The sequence below is a fragment of the Grampus griseus genome, assembly GCF_964374135.1.
Source record: "Grampus griseus genome assembly, chromosome: 16".
NCBI classification, from domain to species: Eukaryota; Metazoa; Chordata; class Mammalia; order Artiodactyla; family Delphinidae; genus Grampus; species Grampus griseus.
The window spans coordinates 18,323,769-18,346,696 of NC_139010.1; the positions used below are offsets into that span (position 1 = coordinate 18,323,769).

At 38.3% G+C, this 22,928-nt stretch overlaps 1 protein-coding gene across 3 annotated transcripts in view; it reads left to right on the forward strand.

Moving 5' to 3' along the window:
* Window positions 1-22,928, forward strand: part of REEP3 (receptor accessory protein 3) — a 98,827-nt gene that overhangs the window by 66,955 nt on the left and 8,944 nt on the right. For 2 of the 3 annotated variants that reach the window (XM_082673271.1, XM_082673272.1), the window contains exons 3-6: window positions 7,415-7,491; window positions 9,884-10,004; window positions 10,178-10,291; window positions 19,462-19,609. In XM_082673271.1, coding sequence (XP_082529397.1) covers window positions 7,415-7,491; window positions 9,884-10,004; window positions 10,178-10,291; window positions 19,462-19,609 — 460 coding nt within the window. Of the gene's footprint in view, window positions 1-4,780; window positions 4,801-7,414; window positions 7,492-9,883; window positions 10,005-10,177; window positions 10,292-19,461; window positions 19,610-22,928 lie in introns of those variants that run through there. The other variant, XM_082673273.1, reaches the window with a different exon arrangement.

The following is a 22,928-nucleotide window of genomic DNA, read 5'->3' on the forward strand; positions in this document are numbered from 1 at the left end:
ATGACGGTCCAGGTTAGTGTTGACTTCAGCAAGAAATGCTTCTCAAGCAACCGTGTAAGAACTAGGGCCCTGCCCATCTTGAACAAATAGATTCCAAGGTTGCTCTGCCCCCTGCCCTCCCAGCCACAGGAAGGGAGAGAGCCTGTGGGGGAGACCCAGCCCTACTCAAAAGCCTCAGCTAAGATTCTGTCGGTGAGAACAGGACACGTGGCCCTTCCTCCCTCAGAGGTTAGACTGAGAAGCACAGCCCTGGCTGGGCCACTCCCCAGCCACCACTCCATTATTCTGTCTTTTTATGGACAGCAAGCTGTCACCTCCACACCTGTCTGGTTTCACCATCCTAGACCTTTCTTTGCAGCCCACTAGCTCTGACACCCAGAGCAGTGGAGAGCATCCTTGGTCACATAACCTCTTCCATCTCTACACTAGGCAGGTCTTTTTCCATCCATATAGACAACTTGTAAAAACCTTTACTACTCTTTTCAAGTCCACTCTCCTTCCCACCCATCCCCAGCCTTAAAAGATCACCTGCCCTCCTACTGCAGAGTAAAGATAGAGGTCCTCAACTATGAACCACTTCAGCCCTCTTCCCAGCATGGCCACTATTCTTTTCCTTCTATCCCAGAGGAAGATGCATCCCTGTTTCTTTCTTTCTTTTTATTTTTTTAAACATTTATTTATTTATTTGGTTGGTTGGTTGGTTGGTTGCGCCGGGTGTTAGTTGTGGCACGTGGGCTTCTTAGTTGTGGCATGCGAACGCCTAGTTGTGGCATGCATGTGGGATCTAGTTCCCTGACCAGGGATCGAACCTGGGTCCCCTGCATTGGGAGTGTGGAGTCTTACCCACTGTGCCACCAGGGAAGTCCCCCTGCTTCTTTCTTGATCCCACTCTTCTTTCTAATATTATTCTTGTCTGTCTCATTCAAGATCTTGTTCCATTAAGTATTCCTGCTTTCTCATAATTTGAATCTCATTATCTCTCCAGTAAAATGTTCAGTCCTTGAGGCTGTACACATGCTTTCCTTTTGCCTCCTGCTATTTTTTATTTCCCCTTTTTTTCTTTTTAAACCAGGTCTCTTAAAAGACTCCTCTATATTTAATTGTCATGTCTTTACCTCTTGTCTACTGTCCAGCCTTTTGCAGTCCTGACGTAAAGGAGCACACTAAGCAGCCCCATATTCATGCAACAATTCATATGTTTATGAATTGCAGGCGCAGAGGATTTAGTAGTGAAAAAAATGTAGTAGTGAAAAAAGTGAAAGTCTTTGTCCTCTTGGAGTTTACATTCTAGTAAGGAAAGGCAGGAAAAAAATTGAATATTTGTTAGATGTGTCTATGATATGTGATATGTGCTAAAGAGAAAAATAAGTCATGATAAGGGAGTTAGAACGACATTGTTACTTTAAACAAGTGGTCAGGAAAGGCCTCTTGGATGAATATTTGAGCAGAGACCTGAAGCAAGTGAGAAACTGAGGGAAGAGCATTTCAACAAGGAAATAGCATGTACTAAGGCCCTGAGGCAGGAACATTACCTTACACAGGAAGGACAGTAAAGGGCCAATGTGACTGGAGCAGAACAAGGGAAGGAGGAAGAGGAGAAGATGAGGCCAGAGAGGCAGCTGAGGTGCCAGATCCACAGGGCCTTGTAGGCTGAGGTAAGAATCCTGAGGAGGGGTCATCGGAGGGGTTTGAGCAAAGGAATGACCTGCTCGTTAAGGAGACACTCAGTGATGTGTGCAAAAGACCCAAAAAAGCAGAGCAATCAGTTAGGACGCTATAGGGATAATCCAGACAGGAGATGATGATCATGTGCCCTGGGGAGGTGTCTGTGGAAAGGGTGAGAAATGACTTTGATTCCTGATATGTTTCCAAGAGCGGACAGGCTGAATAGCGCTGGGACCTACCACCTGCCCCTCCAGGGGAGTTTCTTCCCCACGCTCCACCTTGCTCTGCCTCACTTGGGGCCCAGGAGGCCAGTCCTTACAGGCTGCATTATGTCTGACTTCCCTTTGGGTTTGGCTCATGAGAGGCTCCTGCAGAAGATCAGATGGCAGGGTGAGCGTGCAGTCAGAGTACTGGTCTCCCTGCCACTGCAGGTTGGCTGTGACTGTCTACCTGAGGCTACAGCTCTCCCCTACGGTTACCCTGTCTGGATCCCATGAAACCCTTCCCTGTCCTCCCTTCTTCACACCAAGGGGATAACGTCAGTTCCTGCTGTCTCTAGCTCAAGGGTGAACTACTATCCTTTGTTGGTTTTCCTGAACCTCACCCACAACTTTATAAATAGTCCCTTTACTAAGCTTTCCTCAAACTTGTGCTCTTGACTCATACTGGGAACTAGGGCATCTAATGTAGTAAAAACAGAAGAACATTTTTAAAATCACTGTTATTTACCCGTTTTTCTCCCCAGTAAAATGTTAACTCCTTGAGGACAGAAGCTGTTATATTCCTGTTTCTATTCCCATGATGTGAAGTAGGTAGGGTTTGCTACAGTTGTGTCAATGAGTGTTATATATAATGAGCCCACCTGAGTCCTTAGGAATAGTCTAAATTATGTTTGATATGAAAGATGTATCAAAAGTAGGATGTGTGTGTGTGTCCATCTTAGTGCTTATAGGTATAAGCTCCACTTTGCTGGATAATTCAATTCCCTGGAATCAAAGAGAATTTTAAGAAAAAGTTGAGTAGCTTTCTTATTACTCATTGTTCTCATGAAGATACCTAAACAACAGTTTTGTCGATTTTACCAATTGTTTCTGAACTGGAAAGAAATAGTACTTGTTCCCACTATCTTAAGAACATCAATTCTTTTTTCCAGTAATTTTAAAGGTAGATTGTGGTTTATTACAGTTACCTTTTAAGTTACAGTCTTTCATTTGCATAACATTTTAATGACACTTATTTCTATTATATTTGGTTATATACAGTCATAAGATTATCAGTGTGATTGTTTTCCTACTAGTTTTTTGTTTTAGTATTGCAGTTTGTTATTGATGTTTTCTGTCGATCTAAAGAATATTTTATCTCCACATATTTATAATTCTAATTTTGTGACTTGCTCTTTTTTCTTTCTTCCTTCCTTCCTTCCCTCCCTCCCTCCCTCCCTCCTTCCTTCCTTCCTTCCTTTCTTCCTTCTTTTCTTTCTCTCCTCGACTTCTTTCTGTTATTTCCTTTGGGCTAGACCTTAAACAGTAGGCTGAGCAGCCTTGAGGTATAGTTTTAATGAAAGCTTTGCTGAGTAATCGTTTGGTATAAAATCCCAACCATTAACAGAAAAAAGAAAGCAATATCTTTTCAAGGTTAACTTTCTTTGTGCTTGTTCCTGTGAATAACACACACTCATTGAATTCATTTAATTATTACCTCAACTCAACAATATTTAAGGTCCATCTTTCTAATGAGGACAACAAAAAAATCCGTAAGTTTATGAGAGCAGATTGTCAAAGAATATATTCATTAAAGATAAATTAGAACCATGGAGTTTTGCTTATATAAAATTGTAGCCGATACCTCAGGAAAATGTCTAGGAATACCCTATTGAGTATATAGTTTGTTGTTGTTTTTTAACTAAAAAGATAGAGCCTTCTTTTTCTTCTTTTCTCCCTTTTTTAATTTTTGGCATTATTGCATACTCTCACAACCTAAATAAATTTTTTCTTTTTAGAAAGAAACATTATATACGTGAAAGTACTTATTTATTTGGTGGGGTTTAAAATGAATTTGAAAACTGAATTAACACTTGACTTTACTGAAGCCAGGGTGCTTTTGAAACCTGTGGGACTGTAGCAGCTCTAGTCTATTTGAGAAGTAGTCTTTCAGGGAGTATCACCAAACATTAGCTATCTGTGCAGTTCCTTTCACCTCTACTCAACCCTATTAACAGGTAAATTATGACTATTTGTGGGTTGTTTCTTTTTGTTTGTTTGTTTTGTTTTTTTTTGTCTTTTTGCGGTACGCAGGTCTCTCACTGCTGTGACCTCTCCCGTTGCGGAGCACAGGCTCCGGACGCGCAGGCTCAGCGGCCATGGCTCACGGGCCCAGCCGCTCCGTGGCATGTGGGATCCTCCCAGACCGGGGCACGAACCCGTGTCCCCTGCATCGGCAGGCAGACTCTCAACCACTGCGCCACCAGAGAAGCCCTGTGGGGTATTTTTTATCGTTGTTATCCATTTGGAAGATCACAACCATAATGACTGTTGTGAAATAGTAAAATAATGAAAAATAACAAGCGTTGACTTAAATCATTTATTTTTCTGAAAGTTGCCTAAAGTTCCTATGAGAGAGACCATTTAACTCAAGCCACCACTTTCCCGGGAAAGAAGGTGGTAACGTTTACACTGAAATCCCCAGGCTGAGTGCCGGAGAGGGAAAAGAGAGCTGAAAAGATTGGTCTGATGGCAGCTGCTTGTTTGAAAATCTGCCTGGTTCAGGCTTCAAAGTAGACTGTGCCCTCCTGCGCCCATTTCCCAGCTTGGCGGCCTTGCACAACGCGCTTACTTTGGCCCTCAGTAAAATGAGAGGAGTTTGCCAGGTTACTTATTTTCGAACTCTGCCCCACGGAGCAGTAGGGTTTCTTGGAGTTTCCTCAAGAGTCCGACGGTGGATAGAATGGGAGGACCAACCAGAGCTGGTTTTTTTGTAATTGTTTTACAGTTTTTTTCAATAAAGGCTTATGTAGTTCAAAAAACTTGATCGCCACCAAGGTCCCTTCTGGCTCAGTGAAAGTGCGTTGTTTTGTTTGCAGGGGCTTTTTTTCTTCATTTCTTTTTGAGGGGATAACCTTGTGAATACAGTTGAACGGTAAGAGTACTAAATTACTGTTTGATTTGGAAAAGCTAAATGAAGGAACTCATGTGAGAGCCTCACTTTCCTTTAAATGGAAAGGGGCGGGGAGAAAAAACACATAGGATTTTAGCCCTGGAAGAAAATCCCCATATTGGGACAAAAGCTTGGAACTGGCAGCAGTGAGGGATTTAAGATAACTTATGAAAAGTGAAAAACTAAAGAGAATATTTGGTCTAACTTTCTTTTTTAATTTGAGATGATAATCTTATAAACCAATTTCGTTGTATTTTAAGTAGAGATAACGTGCCCTACTATTTGCTTCAGGCAATTTTCTAAGCTCTTGGGTAAATTATTACGCATATGTCACAACACATTGCTTCAAAAGTTTTTCATGGCTGTTATTAATTGATTTCTCCATGAACATAGAAAACTGTTAAAGCTACCTGAGTTATAGTTCCTTATTGTTTATGGAATACCCAAACAAGCATCTGTATTAAAACTAAATAGGTCAATTTTCTAGCTAATTATAGAGACCTAATTTTTGTTTTTTTGTCATCTTATTGGGATGAGAACAAGGGAAGTAGTGGTTATTCTTGGACCTCGCATTCAGCAATTCCTCACATTTCTTTCTGTACGTGGCAAAATTGGTTAATAGCACCAATTCCAGAGTCAGGCAGCTTGAATAAGTCATTTTACCTCTCTCTGCCACCGTTTCCTTATAATCATATAATTATGTTTCCTACTTCCTAATGTTGTTGTGGGGATAAGTGAATTAATATATGTGATACACTTAGTACAGTCCCTGGCCTATGGTTGTCATGGTTTTGTGTATTATTGTTAGCCATTATTATATTATTGAGAAAGTGGAGGGTTTTTTTTTTTACATCTTTATTGTAGTATAATTGCTTTACAATGTTGTGTTAGTTTCTGCTGTATAACACAGTGAATCAGCTATACGTATACATATATCCCCATATCCCCTCCCTCTTGCGTCTCCCTCCCTCCCACCCTCCCTATCCCACCCCTCTAGGTGGTCACAAAGCACCAAGCTGATCTCCCTGTGCTATGTGGCTGCTTCCCACTAGCTAGCTGTTTTACGTTTGGTAGTATATATATGTCGCTGCTACTCTCTCACTTGGTCCCAGCTTACACTTCCCCCTCCCCGTGTCCTCAAGTCCATTCTCTACGTTTGCATCTTTATTCCTGTCCTGCCCCTAGGTTCTTCAGAACCCTTTTTTTTTTTTTTTTTTTTAGATTCCATATATATGTGTTAGCATACGGTATTTGTTTTTCTCTTTCTGACTTACTTCCCTCTGTATGACAGACTCTAGGTCCATCCACCTCACTACAAATAACTCAATTTTGTTTCTTTTTATGGCTGAGTAATATTCCTTTGTATATATGTACCACATCTTCTTTATCCATTCATCTATCGATGGACACCTAGGTTGAAAAGCAGAGATTTTAACCCTTAAGGAAAATCCAACCTACATGAGAGATGAGAGTCTCTGTGCTTAGGAAGGTGGAAAGGTGTATTCTCACTCATTTGTGAGAATGAGTTCAAGATAAAATTAATATGGCAGCATTCCATGAAAAGGATTGGTACAGAGATACCGGAGTCTTGAGGACCTTTTAGGATGCTCTATTACAGGCAAGAGGTAAAGATGTCCTGAACTACTGTCTTAGTTCTTTCAGGCTGCTATAACAAAAATACCATAGTCTAGGTGGTTTATAAACAACAGAAATTTATTCTCACAGTTTAAGAGGCTGAGAAGTCCAAGATCAAAGTGCCAGCAGACCCCATGTCTGGTGAGGGCCCACTTCCTGGTTTATGAAGGCCATCTTCTTGCTATGTCCTCACATAGTGGAAGAGCAGAGAGAGCTCTCTGGGGTCTCTTTTATAAGGACACCATTCACGTTCATGAGGACACTACCCTCATGACCTAAAAACCTCCCAAAGGCCCCACCTTCTGGTACACATTCAGGGTTAGGATTTCAGCATATGAATTTTGAGGGGACACAAACATTTGGTCTATTGCAACTACTCTTGTGGTATTGGAGTCGAAGGAAAAGGATATGTGAAAGATTACAGTCTTGTATTTAGGGCAAGAGGAAGAAGACACTAACCTTAGACTTGCAAAGTGGATGACTAGCATTATGGGTGTAACAAACCCGGGATTGTTCTTTGGTTTCCGAATAGTTTCTATATATTGAGAAATAAGGAATGCAAAATTTGAAAGACTAATAAAGATTAAATGTGGTCATATCATACATATACTATATGATTTGTATAATAATTAAATAGCTAGTAATCTTCATAAGGGAGCATGTAGATAAGATCTTTTAAAGAATTTTCCTCCAGTTAAGAAAAACATGTCCTATTTTTTCAATTCTCTCATTTCGGTTCCTACATTATATTGTATCAAAGCCTAGAGATTTGTTATTCTTTGATTCTTATATCCCAAGACTACTGATGTAGTGATGTGAGGAACTCAGGCATAAAACCTGTTGAGAATTAAACCATCGCCTTCTGCATTTAATCCAACGTACTATGTATGATATATACAGTATTTCAGAGTTGCAGATAACTTTGGTCTATTATTTCATACATATTTTTATTGTTTTACAGGTTCGATGGATGATGTACTGGATTGTCTTTGCTCTCTATACTGTGACTGAAACAGTAGCAGATCAGACAGTTGCTTGGTAAGTTCTAGTGTTGACAAAAGGCCAGACTATAGACTCTTGATCAGGTGTCCTGAGTTCTTATCCTGCTCCAGCTGTTAACTGAGTGAATTTGATCAGTCTACCTAATTATCCATTGTATCATTTTCTTCATGTGGGTTCCCCACAAGAACATTACTTTCCTTTTGAAATCCTCCAGGTGAAGGCGGCTCATCCTCCCCACGTGCCACTCCCTGCCCATCTCCCACACACCTCCCACTACCTTGGAATAGAGAAAACTTGGTTGTCGTTATCTTTTTTCCACACTGATGACTTCAGACTATTTTTTCTTGATTACTTCCTAAACGACTCCTCTTTTGAATCCCACAGCATCTGGTTTTAGCGCTCCCTCCCCATCCTTAAAAGTCTCATCTACAAACATTCAAACTGGATGATGTCAAATCCACACAGAAACACCCCCCAACACCAGCTCCTTGACTGCTCTATTCCAAACAGTATGGGGCAAAATTAAAGCATGTTTATATCCTCGAGGATTTAACATTTTACTGAGGAGCAATACTTAATGGAACAACTTGAATCTCCTTGTGCTGTATTTCAGTAGTGTATTTCCATCTATACCTTTCCATCACTTGGAGAAATCCTCCTTTCAAGCTCTTTAAACTTTTACTACCTTGCCACTATCTTCAACCGCCTTTGCTGCACAAACCTTCATCCTAAATTAGCCCAACAATTGCTTTTCTTTGCTTCTTTACCCAGGCTACCAGTTGAGCTGAAAAAAATCAATCAGCTGCTCATATTGGTATCAGTTTGAAAGTCACGATTCCTTTTACTTGCTTTTGGTCAGTGGCTACTTCCATTCCCTCCTGCATCTGTTTCAAACATTTAACTGTTCTCTGCTTAAACTGTCTTTCTGACTTTGCTATTCTCATCATATTCTCATAGCACACTAGGTCACATTGGATTGCTAGGAAAAAACAGAAGTCATCAGGCTTAAATGTTCTTAACGACCTGCCTTTATTTTTCAACTTCTCTGTATCTGCATTGATCTTTCTCTTCCTCTGTCCCACAGCTCATTTATTTATCTGTTATGTTTTGGTGTAGGGGTTTGGGGAGGGTTGGTTGTTTGTTTGTTTTTAAGTGGCAGAACACAGATTCCAAGCCATACTAGGTCTCTTAAATTTCAATGCTCTCTCTTTAAAGACTTCTATTTTTTTTTCCTGATTGCAGATGTAGCACATATACACTATTAAAAAGTAAACAACGTAGAAAAAGCTTACCACGAGCAATGATAGTCCAGAAACTCCTCTGTAACTGCACTGCAGAGACCCTTTGTAGACTACACAAGAGTCATTCCTCACTGCCCCCTGCCCATCTGTCTCATCAGAAGAGCCCAGATTTTCTTTTTGTCATGTATCTTAGGACTTCATGTACCACAAGATGCTGGTCTCTTCATGATGTATTAGTTAACTTTTGCTGTGGCAACAAACAACCCTAAAAGCACAATGGGTTAGAAAAACAAACATTCATTTCTTGCTCAGGCTATATGAGGACAAATGGGTGGCTGCAACTTTACTGGGCTCAGCTCAGTTTTAAGTGTCTTGTTCAAGGACCAAGGCTGAAGAAGCAGCTGTTCTCGTAGCAAAAAGCAAAAGTTGAAAGCAAGAGGTTGGGGGTGTTGAGGTGAGGGAGTCAAAGGGAATTTAAAGCATCTCCTTGCATGTGACATATGTCACACTCACATTCTGTTGCCCAAAGCAGGTCACATGGCTAAAGCCATGGTCATTGCTTGAGGAAGTGTATTCAGCCTACCGAGAAGGCACTGAAAAATCAAGTGGGAAGGGGCATTGGTATATTACCCTAATTCCCAGGTTACCACAATGTCAATTCCATTCTCCTTTCAAGTGAACAGTTTAGGTCTGTCAAGTGCTGCGGTTCTGGCCAAATGAAATTGGAGGGGACGTTTTCTGGGAGTTCTAAGGGAAGGAGATGTGTATATGGTGTAACACTGTACACTTGGTGCTTATAAAGGTGACTCCTGATGCTTGGAGGTGTGTCCAGGTAATGCCATAACAGCTACGCTCTGCAGACAGGGTGGGTGTACCTTACTATCATGGTTATAAATGCTATTAATGCCCTCTCTGAACTGCCACAGTCAGTTTGGCAGCTTGGCTGTGCTTGTCTAAACGGAGCAATCTTGTACTAGAAGGTGTGAATCACTCCAGGGGTCAGGTTGCTCTGATCTGTATAGTTAATGAGATTTTGTCAATTCAAACATGGTTGTTTCCCTGATCACAACTTTTTACATGTGAAAACTTAACCCAGTGACTGAACTTTGTAAAAAGGTTTTTTTGCAATTTCCTCATGGTCTGTACTTTATTTTCACTGGCGTTTTTTTCTGATTTTTTCTCGTTAGGTTCCCCCTGTACTATGAGCTTAAGATTGCTTTTGTCATATGGCTGCTCTCTCCCTATACCAAAGGAGCAAGTTTAATATATAGAAAATTCCTTCATCCACTACTTTCTTCAAAGGAAAGGGTAAGATATACAGATTATTTCCACAAATCACTTATTAGAAAGGTATATCATCACATGCTATATGCTATAAAGTGAGTGAAACTATTATGTTAAGGGAGAGAAGTCCCAGTTTTCAGCTTCTTGACACTCTTTTTAAATAAAATTAATATTTGTGGGTTTGATTTTTTTTCTAGGAGATTGATGATTATATTGTACAAGCAAAGGAACGAGGCTATGAAACTATGGTAAACTTTGGGCGGCAAGGTTTAAATTTAGCAGCTACTGCTGCTGTCACTGCAGCAGTGAAGGTAATTTTTTATTTACCTTTTTTTTTTTTAATCCAGTGTCACATTGTCAATGAATAAAGTAGGGTGGCTTTTTACTTCAGATCATTATAAAATTCTGGCACAAATTTACCTTCTGTTTATTTTTGTAATACTAGAAAAAAAAAACAAGTAGATTATTTTAAAGGCATTTTAACATGTGTTTTCTATAATTGTTGGATATTTTGAAACTCTTAATTGATGACAAAATGAGAGCTAGTTAGTAAGTAAAACATACTGGAAAATGTCATTTTGTCATAATTTTCCTACTTTATAACCTTAAAATAGTTTTGAGTAAATCACCTTTAGTAAAGATGACCATTCTTTCTTTCTCTGTCTTTGGTGTTTTTTCCCTCTCTCTCTCCATGGCAATATCTTGGTAGGATTTCTGGCTTACTTCTGCACCCATACTTCAACCAGTTTGAGGTAACTGATTATTCAAAATAAGGCATGAAAAATTTCTGTTCTTAAAACTTAAGATTTTACTTAGCCAATTACTAATGTCATGTGTTGTGTTTTGCAAGCCAAATTATCAAAGGAATGAATGCCTTCTGTGAAAATTCGCATTATGGCTTTTGGATTTCTTTGCATGTAGTAATTAGTGTGGTTTATTTTAAATACCATAGCATAATTGGTTTTGGTGTGTAGTGTATGGAAGGAAAATAGGTTTCAGATCCAGAAAGTGCTGAGTGTGACTTTCTAAGTAACCATCGGTGATTGACTTAACTTCTCAATTGGGAGGATGGCGAGGAGGAGAAAATGAGGTGGAAGAGAACTAAAGTCCTCATCTGCTGTATATGAAAGTAGAGGTTTTAAAGTGGTTGCCTGCAGGGGGATGGAGAGAAGGGGACCGAGGGCTTCTTGCTTTCTTTTGTTACAAAATTTAGCATCATTTAACTTTACAAATGAAGTACGTGTATTTATTTACACCCCAAAGAAGATGCTTTCTGAGTTTTCCATACTTAAAAGCAACATTCAACGTGATTCTATGGCAAAAAATTAACTGTCGACATCAAAAATTGCTTAGAAAAAAAAATTGCTTAGAAAATATAGACATTTTAGAACATTGTTTTAGGAAACATAGAAGCACACAAATCCCATTTGCCCTCTTTACTTTTTTTTTTCTTTATTTGGCTGCATTGGGTCTTCGTTGCTGTGCGCAGGCTTTCTCTAGTTGCGGTGGGCGAGCGGGGTCCGCTCTTCTTTGCGGTACGTGGACTTTCTCATCTCGGTGGCTTCTCTTGTAGTGGAGCATGGGCTCTAGGCGCGCCGGCTTCAGTAGTTGTGGCTTGCAGGCTATAGTGCGCAGGCTCAGTAGCTGTGGTGCGCGGGCCTAGTTGCTGCCCCCACCCCCACCCCGGCATGTGGGATCTTCCTGGACCAGGGTGCAAACCCACGTCCCCTGCTTTGGCAGGCGGATTCTTAACCACTGCACCACTAGGGAAGTCCTTGCTCTCTTCACTTTAACACTTAAATATAGTTTATAATCCTGCATACTCTGTGAGACACCTCCCTACATATTGTCACTATTTTGTAGGATATTTATTTTATTTTGACTTACTACTTCCAAACTCTGTGTGAGGAATCAGAAACCCCAACTAGATTATCTTATCCTGGTTCCCTTCTTATTTATTTTTATTTTATACATACTTTGCTGCCATCAGTATTTAACATCCGATATATTTATTCAACATATATGTATTTAATGTATTTAACATCTATATGTATGTATGTTTTTTAATATTTATTTATTTATTTATTTAGGCTGCACCCGGTCTTAGTTGCAGCATGTGGGATCTAGTTCCCTGACCAAGGATTGAACCCGGGCCCCCTGCATTGGGAGCCAGAGTCTTACCCATTGGACTTCTAGGGAAGTCCCTATGTATGTATTTAATGACTACCATATGGTAGGTGCTTGGGATGCAGCAATGAACAAAATAGATACAGTCTTTACCCTCACAGGCTACTACTGTCAAGCTGAATGTCTGTATTCACTAACTGAAAATTTTACCTCATCTTTGGTTGCTTAGAGCCTACCCCTTGCCCTCCACTATGAAAATAAGCATTATCTGGTAATTCCCTGGCGGTGCAGTGGTTAGGACTCCGTGCTTTCACTGCCGAGGGCCAGGGTTCAATCCCTGGTTGGGGAACTAAGATCCCACAAGCCTCACGGTGCAGACCAAAAAAATAAATAAAATAAAAATAAGCATCGTCTCACAGAAACACTTTGCTGTAGAAAGGCTATAAAAGTAATTCTATACCTGTGTTTCTCTGGCTTCTTTGTTGTTCAATGTTTGTTTTTATTTATACATTTAACAAATCAAAACCACCTCCCCACTTCAAAGGCAGGAAACAGATCATAAAAGTCATCTAAGTTACCACTGCAGAACAATCAAACACACATCCTGTGATTTGAATTCACTTTGGAATGCTCTCTTTTGTTTGTGATCTCGTGATCCTTTTGTTATCAAGCTCACCGTATGAGGCAACCCTCACCATTCTCCTCATGAGCACAGGAATGTTGGCATCAACCATACTGGATTTTATTCATTAGAAATAGTCGTTAAATATGCTGAACACAGCATAATGTTAACACTATTTGCCTCAAGTTTTACTGTGCCTATTTTAAAGCAGGGGAAATTAGTTTCATCTCTGGAGATGTCAAAGAAAGGCAGTGTGATGGAAGAATCACTGAACCAGACACTTCATACCGAAGAGTAAATTGAAGCTGAAATAGGAAATAGGTCAAGTTTAAGGAGAAACTGCAAGAAAGCTAATAGAAAGACTTGAGAATTATTAAACTTTTTTTTTTTTTTTGCAATATATGGTTTGTTAAAAATATCTTTCAGGCTAAAAATATTGGACTCTCAGTGTGACCTTTAAAGATCAGCAGTACCCCTGACTAGTTTCCCCAGGTTGAACCGCCTGAGCATGTTAAAGATGAAAATAGGAATCTAATCAGAACATTTATTACACCGTAAAGCAATTTTCTGAAAATGTTACTCAGTTCTGTGACCTCATTACCAGGCATCTGTTACCAAGGTCAGTGTCCAAGTTTATTTTGGCTGAGCAAAGCACAAGCATATGAAGGAGCTTCAAGGATTTTACTGAGGATGTTCAACATCCCATCGCTTTCACACGAGAAATGCGGGTGGCTTTTGTACAGATGAGCAACACTCCTGCCAGACGAAGGACAGATGAAGAAAAGTACTTTTAGTCGTATTAACCATCTCTTGGGATTTTCTTTGGCAGCCTCTTCCTGGTGAATTCTTTGGCAGATATTATAAAAAATCAATTATCACAGAAATGAGAGTATTAAAGTTAAAATTTCTGAAATCTTATTGACTGTAAATGATGACGATTAGGTCAAAAATCCTGACATCTTGCTATCTGTTTTAATGGCTTTCTGTTTGTGAAACGATTTGAGGAGATTCAGCTGCTTAGTATCATCCATTTAAAAAGGGAGCACTTCTTTAGACAATGAAGAAGAAAGATCATATTTTTTTCTCTGCAATCTAGGAAAGCACAATATTATAATGAAAGTTGAATTCTATAGCAGTTGAGTTGTCAGCATTTTTTAGCCCTGATTCTGCCACTAATTAGCAGTGAGATTTGGGGCAGTCATCTGCACTGATCTCTCTAAGTATTTATTTTCTTACCCGTAAAATGCAGGGGTAAAAACTGACTTCTAAAACCCCTTATGCTCTAAAACAGTGGTTCTCAACTGGGGGCAGTTTTGCCTTCTAAGGGACATTTGGCAATGTCTGGAGACGTTGTGGGTTGTCACAAGTTAGGGGGGGTGCTGCCAGTGGCATCTCAGGTAGAGGACAAGGATGCTGCTTAATATCCTACAAGGCACAGGACGGCATCCCCCCCACACACACAGAATTATCTAGCCCAAAATAGCGTTAGTGCTGAAGTCGAGAAACCCTGCTCTAAAAGTATGATGAGTCAGAAAAGGCTAAAAGAATACATAAATATGTATAGGTAGTTTGGGTGATGGGTTACAAATAATCTTTCTTTTTTATATTTTTCTCTGTTACAAACATTCTTCAATAAATATATATTGCTTTAATCTTAAAACCACTAAAATATATTTTTCACTTAATGCAAATGCAATCAATCCCATTCTAGGCTTGATCAGATTGTGTTAAATGTCCACAGGGAAAAGCCATTTCCCTAAAAACTGGGGACTGACCCTATCTGCAGTTATAATGTAGTATGTCAAAGATCAACAAGAAATAGAGCTTCATGGCTATTCATTATTGAACAGTATCATAAAAATTGTTCCATAAAAGATTGTTCGTATGCTTGTAAGATTATAAAGCATTGCTGATTATGTTTTTGAATTCTTAATTTAAAAATGTGAAGAGGATAGGTTGAGGTTTTATACAAAGATGCTGATAAGCATGGTAAATTCCCCTTATTTAACACAAAATATAGTAACTTTAATGTAATATATAACCAGGATATGAAGTATTTAAACAAAGGCAGAATCGTTTGGGTATAAAGAAGTTAGAATTAGTCATACATGCAGTGTCCCTTTTCACAGATGCCAACTGTAGACTTGGATGCTTGAGCAGACATTCAGATTCTCTAGTGCCCTTGGATATAAGTGAGCTCTGTGTGAGGCCAGCTCGGGAAGCTGCTTCTCAGCTGAAGGATTCTTTCCAGAGCTTCAATGTGTTAGATTTGGTCCCAGCCCTCCCACCCAGTCAGCCCTTACAGTGTTCTTAGTTTCTTAAATGGATGTTCTGGGCTCCAAATTCAAACCCCGAGAACTCAGAGTTACCTGAAGGCAGGAACACTTCTGCTAATGATGTGAAATATTCTACAGAATGCTTTTTAATTACTTTGACGTTTGCTTTCTCATCATAATCTTTCTGTTACCTTCTCTTTGATTTTTAGGACCAATTTTAACAGACAGTGTACATACATTTCTGTAGAGAATAGGATCTAAAATACTGGGATATAGAATTACCTTGTGGATGGTAACGCCCTTCCAACTTATTGACTAAGACTGCTCTTTCCACACGTATTTTCCTCCTCAGACTAGAACCTGTCTTCATTTTTTTTTCTTTTTTTTTGCGGTCCGCGGGCCTCTCAGTGTTGTGGCCCCTCCCGTTGCGGAGCACAGGCTCCGGACGCGCAGGCTCAGCGGCTACGGCTCACGGGCCCAGCCGCTCCGCGGCATATGGGATCTTCACGGACCGGGGCACAAACCCGTGTCCCCTGCATCGGCAGGCGGACTCTCAACCACTGCGCCACCAGGGAAGCCTTTACAGTGCTCTTTATTTGTTCACATGGTTCCTATTATATTTACTGTCCAGCGTCCTTTCCTTTCAGCTAGAATGACTTCCTTTAGTATTTGTTATAGGGGAGGGCTGCTAGTGACAAATTCTTAGTTTTTAAAAATCTTTGTCTGAATTTGTTCTTTAAAGGACAGTTTTGCTGGATAGTGAATACACATTTGAAACTTCTTTTCTCTCAAAACTTTGAATATGTCATCCCAGTGCTTTCTGTCCTCCATGGTTTCTGAAAAGGCATTGTTAATTTAAACAAAATCTCAATATCTTTTGTATTGTTATTGACAAGTGACTATAATTCCCTGTTTATGCCCTCAAAATGTAGAAACAATTTTTTCTTTTAATTATGGGAGTAAGGGATTTAGATATTGGAAAAATGATCAAGAAATGGATCAGAAATTCTTATAGTATACTATGTTACAATTAAAACTTCGCTATACCATCTGTGACTAATTTTGTAATATGAAGAAATTTTTGAAAAAAATCGCTCATCTGCCTAAACATCACACTGTTTTCATTTTTTAATATTTTTCCCTAACTATAACCATACTGCATACTTGTGCCCATATTTTGCATGATTTAGAATTCTGAGGTGGAGGGTAGGTATTTCCACTTAACATTGTATTGCAAACATAATTCCCTTATTAATGGAATTCTTGTGCTAAATATATAAAAATTACAGGGAATAGGTCTGCCTTTAGCTGCAATTATTTTATAATGACACCTCTCCTTTAAAGTGGTCACATTAGATACTTATAATTTATGTAATATTTTTGAAGTTCATAATAGTGCAATAGTTCTCTCCCCATATTAGTTCTATTCTGGACCCATTAGAAAATATACAGTGGAAAAAAATGATTTTTCAAAGTGATAATGGCTGTTGAAGTGCCATGGGTCTTCAAGGAGGGTACAGCCCCTTTTTGCTTTTGTCTACAGTACCAGGCCTTTTTGGGGGATTGATAATACTTGGGGCTAGAGGGTTGGTTACTCAAGAGCTACATTAAAATACATACTGTATATAGATCACCCAGATACCTCAGGGTTGGTCCTTGCTCACCTTTAATGTAAACCTGAAGCAGACGCCTAGTGGATGGTGTAATCTACCCATGTAGAGACCCATGACTGTACCTGTAGTTTGGTGCTGAAACTCTCTATATAAACTCCAGTGTTTACATTAAAACATGCTGCAACCTATGGAGAACTTTCCAACAGTCAAGAGTAATGAAAAAGAAGAGGCATAAAAAGAGTATTTAGTTTACTTATTACATACTCAGTATCAGTCCCATACCATGTGCACTCAGAGAACAGAAGAAGCTGAAGATTTGTCCCTCTCTAGTTTCTTAAACTCTTGCTCTGGAGGCAAAATATATAAAGTACAGCAATAGAACTAACATTAATTTGTGAGTTCATTTGTGAGATATGCCCGAAGTAATTAGTTGATTATAATCATTAAAGATACCAAAGTTTGTGGGTGCTATAAAGCTAGACTTATTCAATGGCACTTTGACTCATTTGCATGCTGAGATGTACTTTCTTGAGTGGGAGGGTTTGGGAGTTACAGTAGAGGGTATCATGGACGTATATTATCATTCATTTGGCAATAGGCAAACAGTCAAGAATTGCTGAGAGAGGGCACAGAAATACAAAGGTAGGAATAGAGAAAATGACAGTTCTGAGAAAACAAGGCATCTGTTTCAGATGAGCACTGATCACTTCCTTTTAGTGTGTGTCTGAAGTCTTCTGTCATCCTCTATTTAAGAAGCAAATCGTATCCGATAAAAAGAGAGTATAATGAATTAAACCTTGTCAAGAATGTTTAAAGATGTGTGGAATCCAATTATTTTTACTGAGGATATAGACCCTTTAATTTAATAATTCTTTTTCATAATTCAAAAAATATGGTAGAAATTACAAAGCTTTAAGTGGGGTATGAAAATGGTGTTTGGGTTTGACAGAATAGGATATCATTCACTCGGAGTAGCTAAATCAAGACTCATGAAACAAGACCTTTTTCTTCAGTGTAAAATACATGTTAGCAGTAATGTTGGAATGTTTATAGTGCCCTAGGCTTTGAAATTTAGAGATGAACCATTATGGATGAGTTTCTACAGTTACATTATAACTAGAGGCAATCATAAATTCACATGTGTGAGAAGAAGAAATAATAAGTGTAAAAAAAAACCTTTAGAAGAATATTTTTAATCCAGCTATAAATAAGAAATGAGTCATCTGTATGCTATGCAAATTTTCAAGTGGGTAAATTTAGAAATTATTTTTTTCTCTTTACAAAACTTTATACTTTGGGGGGAAATGTAGTTATGTCTGAGAAGTTCAGAAATGTCCCTTTCAAAGCTGTGCAATGATGAAAAGCATTGAACTTTCTGCAGTAATGGGAATGTCCTGTATCTGCACTGTCCAATACAATAGCCACTAGCCACATGTGGCTATTGAGCATTTGAAATGTAGCTAGTGCAATTAAGGAGCTGAATTTTTAAACTTATTTAATTTTAGTTAAATTTAAATACCCACTTGTACCTAATGTCTACCATATTGTTAAGGCTTTAAATTGACTTAAAGTTAAATTGTGTGTATTAGTAGATATGCTTTGCCGGATGGTGAATTCATTAACTGAATATCTTTCATACTCAAGATTCTTTGGCTCTTAAATTTTTTTTACTGTGTTCTAGGTAGAGCCATTACCACTCCTGACTTAGCTTTAAAACAGCATCTCTAGTCATGTACCAAAATGTTCATTGCAGCTCTATTTACAATAGCCCGGAGATGGAAACAACCTAAGTGCCCATCATCGGATGAATGGATAAAGAAGATGTGGCACATATATACAATGGAATATTACTCAGCCATAAAAAGAAATGAAATTGAGCTATTTGTAATGAGGTGGATAGACCTAGAGTCTGTCATACAGTGTGAAGTAAGTCAGAAAGAGAAAGACAAATACCGTATGCTAACACATATATATGGAATTTAAGGGGAAAAAAATGTCATGAAGAACCTAGGGGTAAGACAGGAATAAAGACATAGACCTACTAGAGAATGGACTTGAGGATATGGGGAGGGGGAAGGGTGAGCTGTGACAAAGCGAGAGAGAGGCATGGACATATATACACTACCAAACGTAAGGTAGATAGCTAGTGGGAAGCAGCCGCATAGCACAAGGAGATCAGCTCGGTGCTTTGTGACCACCTGGAGGGGTGGGATAGGGAGGGTGGGAGGGAGACGCAAGAGGGAAGAGATATGGGAACATATGTATATGTATAACTGATTCACTTTGTTATAAAGCAGAAACTAACACACCATTGTAAAGCAATTATACCCCAATAAAGATGTTAAAAAGAAAAAGAAAATTAGGTATAGGCTATGTTATAATAAAGTAGAATTTATGTTTAAAAAAAAAACAGCATCTCTTTTACTTTAAAAAGTTCTTCTGAATCATAAACGTAAGCCTCAAAGTGCTGCTTTTAGGAGAGAGAAATATTATGGATGATGTTTACAGAGGGGATAAGCTCATTATACATTTTTTTACATTCTTGAATTAAATTTAAAGCTGAAATGTTTGGGAGTGGAATGTACTGATGTCTACAACTTGCTTTGAAATGCATTAAAAATTGATTGATGGATGGATAGATGGTAAATATGTGGTAAAGCAGATATAGCAAAATATAAACGATATATGGGTATCCACTGTAGAATTCTTTCAACTTTTCTGAATGTTTCATTTTAAAATGAATAAGCTTCATGATAAAATGTTGGAGGAAAGTTAAATGGAAACATATTAAGTATTTTAAAGTGCATTTCTTTTCTCGGATCTATCACTTCTCTGTTAAATAGAGCCAAGGAGCAATAACTGAACGTTTACGAAGTTTCAGTATGCATGATCTAACAGCTATCCAAGGTGATGAGCCTGTGGGACAAAGACCATACCAGCCTCTCCCAGAAACAAAAAAGAAAAGTAAACCAGCCTCCGGTGAATCACCAGGTGTGCTTGTTTTGTTTTAATGTATTGTTCTTTCATAATTGGGATCTTGAGTCAAGATGGGTACTAAAATAATACCTGGTCGCTAGCTGAATTTGGGTAAACAACATTTATTTTTAAGCTTATTTTCTTGAGCTTCACACTTAACTGTATGTAGGTCTCCTTCTCTAAATTTTCTCTAAATAAGGTTAGTGCTTGCTTTTTGTTGACTCTGGAGATAATCCAGTTAAGAAAGTAGCAGTAGCGCCTTGTGCTGCCATGAATTTTTGAAAGCAGTGGATGTGGTTACCCTCTACCACCAGCACTAGTTCTGACCTGTGATCTCTAACTTGCTACTCAAACTATGTACTGGCATCTGAGTTTTATAATTAAACCCTCTTTAATGTAAGTGCTGTGAACAAAGAAGGATATTGACTTATAAGATAAAAAGTTTTAAGCAGGTGACAAAAGATGACAGGTTTGAAAATAGGATTACTCCCATGGAAAAATGTGTTGAAATCATGACTTGTAGACTAAGAACTACCTTGTTCTAATGTAAATTGTAAGCATGTCATAGTTGATACGTTCTAAAATTTTAGTAAATTTTTGTGGTCTTAGAAACATACACATAAACAAAAAGACATAGTCCCTTAGTCATTTTTTTTGCATATAAGAAAGTTGTAGTTCAAGACCTAATTGAGAACTAAGATCTTCAGGATATTTCTTATTAAAGTATTATTAGGTTCATAAGGTGCAGGGCTACTTGATCTCTTTTTTTTGTTTTTTAAGTAGAAGTTTTCTTCTGAGGGAGACTGAAAATCATCCTTTATAATTAAAACCAATTTGAAAAGAGCAGTTCCGAAGTGAGAGAGTAGCATTGACATATATACACTACCAAATGTAAAATAGATAGCTAGTGGGAAGCAGCTTGTTGCTTTGTGACCACCTGGGAGGGTGGGAGGGAGACACAAGAGGGAGGGAATATGGGGATATGTGTATATGTATAGCTGATTCACTTTGTTACACAGCAGCAACTAACACACCATTGTAAAGCAATTATACTCCAATAAAGATGTTAAAAAAAAAAAGAGGGACTTCCCTGGTGGCACAGTGGTTAAGAATCCGCCTGCCAATGCAGGGGACATGTGTTCGATCCCTGGTCCGGGAAGATCCCACATGCCACGGAGCAACTAAGCCCATGTGCCACAACTACAGGGCCTGCGCTCTAGAGCCCGTGAGCCACAACTACTGAGCCCATGTGCCACAACTACTGAAGCCAGTGCTCCTAGAGCCCGTGCTTTGCAACAAGAGCAGCCACTGCAATGAGAAGCCCGCGCACCACAACGAAGAGTAGCCCCTGCTCACCACAACTAGGGAAAGCCCGCGTGCATCAACGAAGACCCAACACAGCCAAAAATAATGAATTAATTAATTTTAAAAATGAAAGAAAGAAAAGAACAGTCCCTTCTTACAAAGGAAAAATAGTGAACTTTCTTCTAAGTTCTCCCCAGAATGAATAACTTTAAAAAGCTGGTGGCTATTATCTAAGAGGTAGTAATTAAGTATTGGCCATTGATTAAGGTACTAATGCCTTTAAGAGTGAGGAAACTTTGAACCTTGAACCATCATCCTTAATACTTTAATCATGTAAAAGTAGTCCCTAATAGGCATTTTCTTAATATGCATTTTAAAAATGAGGTATACTGATTTTGTTTATGGGGACTGCTATATATATTTTGCTGATTTGGACCAGTAATCTGAGTCCTTTATCAGCAGTTTATTCATAATTATACCTTAGAATTGGTTAAGAATTGTATTCCAATTATTTAAATAAAACCAGGATTATAAATTTGAAAATCCATGACACTAGTTTTATGGTATCCATCTATTAAATTTAAAATGGTGTGACTAAAATATTTTAGGATAGTGAGGTGTTAATTAGTTCTTCTGTTAAATTTTAAACCATGAAATTAAAAGAACAAGAAAGTTGGGAAACAAACACTCTGATACACTTTTTATGAGAGTTTAAAGTAGAATAATCGTTATGGATGACAGTCTGGCAAGAATTATCAAAATGTATTCTTTTTAACTCAGCAAGAAACTTCTAAGAACATGTCATAAGGAAATAATCAGACAAGTGTTCAAAGATACAGGTACAAAGATGTATGAATGTTCATCCTGTTGTTGTTTATAGTAACACAATATTGGAACAAACCAAATTCCTAAGAGAAATGGGTAAGCAAAAAGGTGGCTATTAGCCGTGAAAAATAATAATGTCAGTTTATACTTACTGACATGAAAACATATCCAGATTGGGGGCGGGGGAGAACAATAACAGTGAAACAATGTGTGTGTTATGATCCTATACCATAGAGGAACAATAGATAGACGATGAAATGGATCAGTATATGTGAAGTTGTTTTTCAGATACATGTACATAGAGGAGAGTCTGGAAGAGAGTCTAAATGCTGCTAACTAAAATGTTAACAGCATTTACCTCTGAGTTGTGGGTTTTTAGTGATTTTTTTTTAATCAACCTGTTACCCTTAAAATCAGAAATAAGACAAACCTACTTCTTGTTTTGAAAACAATTAAGGTATTCATTTTTTTATATCATGAATTTTTTTCTATTTTATTTACTTCCAAACTTCCTCAAGAAAAGCAAGTTGGTACATTTTTTAGTGTGGGAAGTATATTTATATTGCAAAGTCTGTTTACTAATATTTCGTGTAATCAATACAGTTAGCTCAGAACACAAGCAAATTCAAATATTTGGAAAAGTGGTTCCCTTTTGAAAACTAGTAATGGCTTGCTCTGAGCGGTTTGAGGTTAGCTGATTGAGAGAAGTCTTGCTTTGATGAAGTTACTCAAGTCCGCATGTTGTCACTATGGGAAAAAGAGCTCCCTCCAAATGCTTTTTTGTAAGAAAATAGACACCTTGAACATGATGTTCACTTCCTTAGAAAGAACACCACATTCTGATAAGTGGAAATATTTTTTCTGCAAAGAACCTGCTGCTCCCATATTAGTTAAAAATGGTTCAATGTTCAGTTTCAATATACCAGCACATAAAGAGATTTCTGTTTTGTCTTATTTTTGATGCTTTACATATTTATTTAATCCTTAAGATGACTCTGCAGGTTAAATATTTTTATCCTTATTTTGTAGATGAATAAACTGAGACTTAAGGAGATTAAATTACTTGTCACAGACCACATACTCAATGACAGAAATGAAGTATCCAAGGTTCCTAACCTAATTCTTACTCTTTTTTTACTTTATAAAGAGACTGCACTTAGTGAGACACTTGGGCTGGAACAATGAATTCAAACAATTTGGCAGG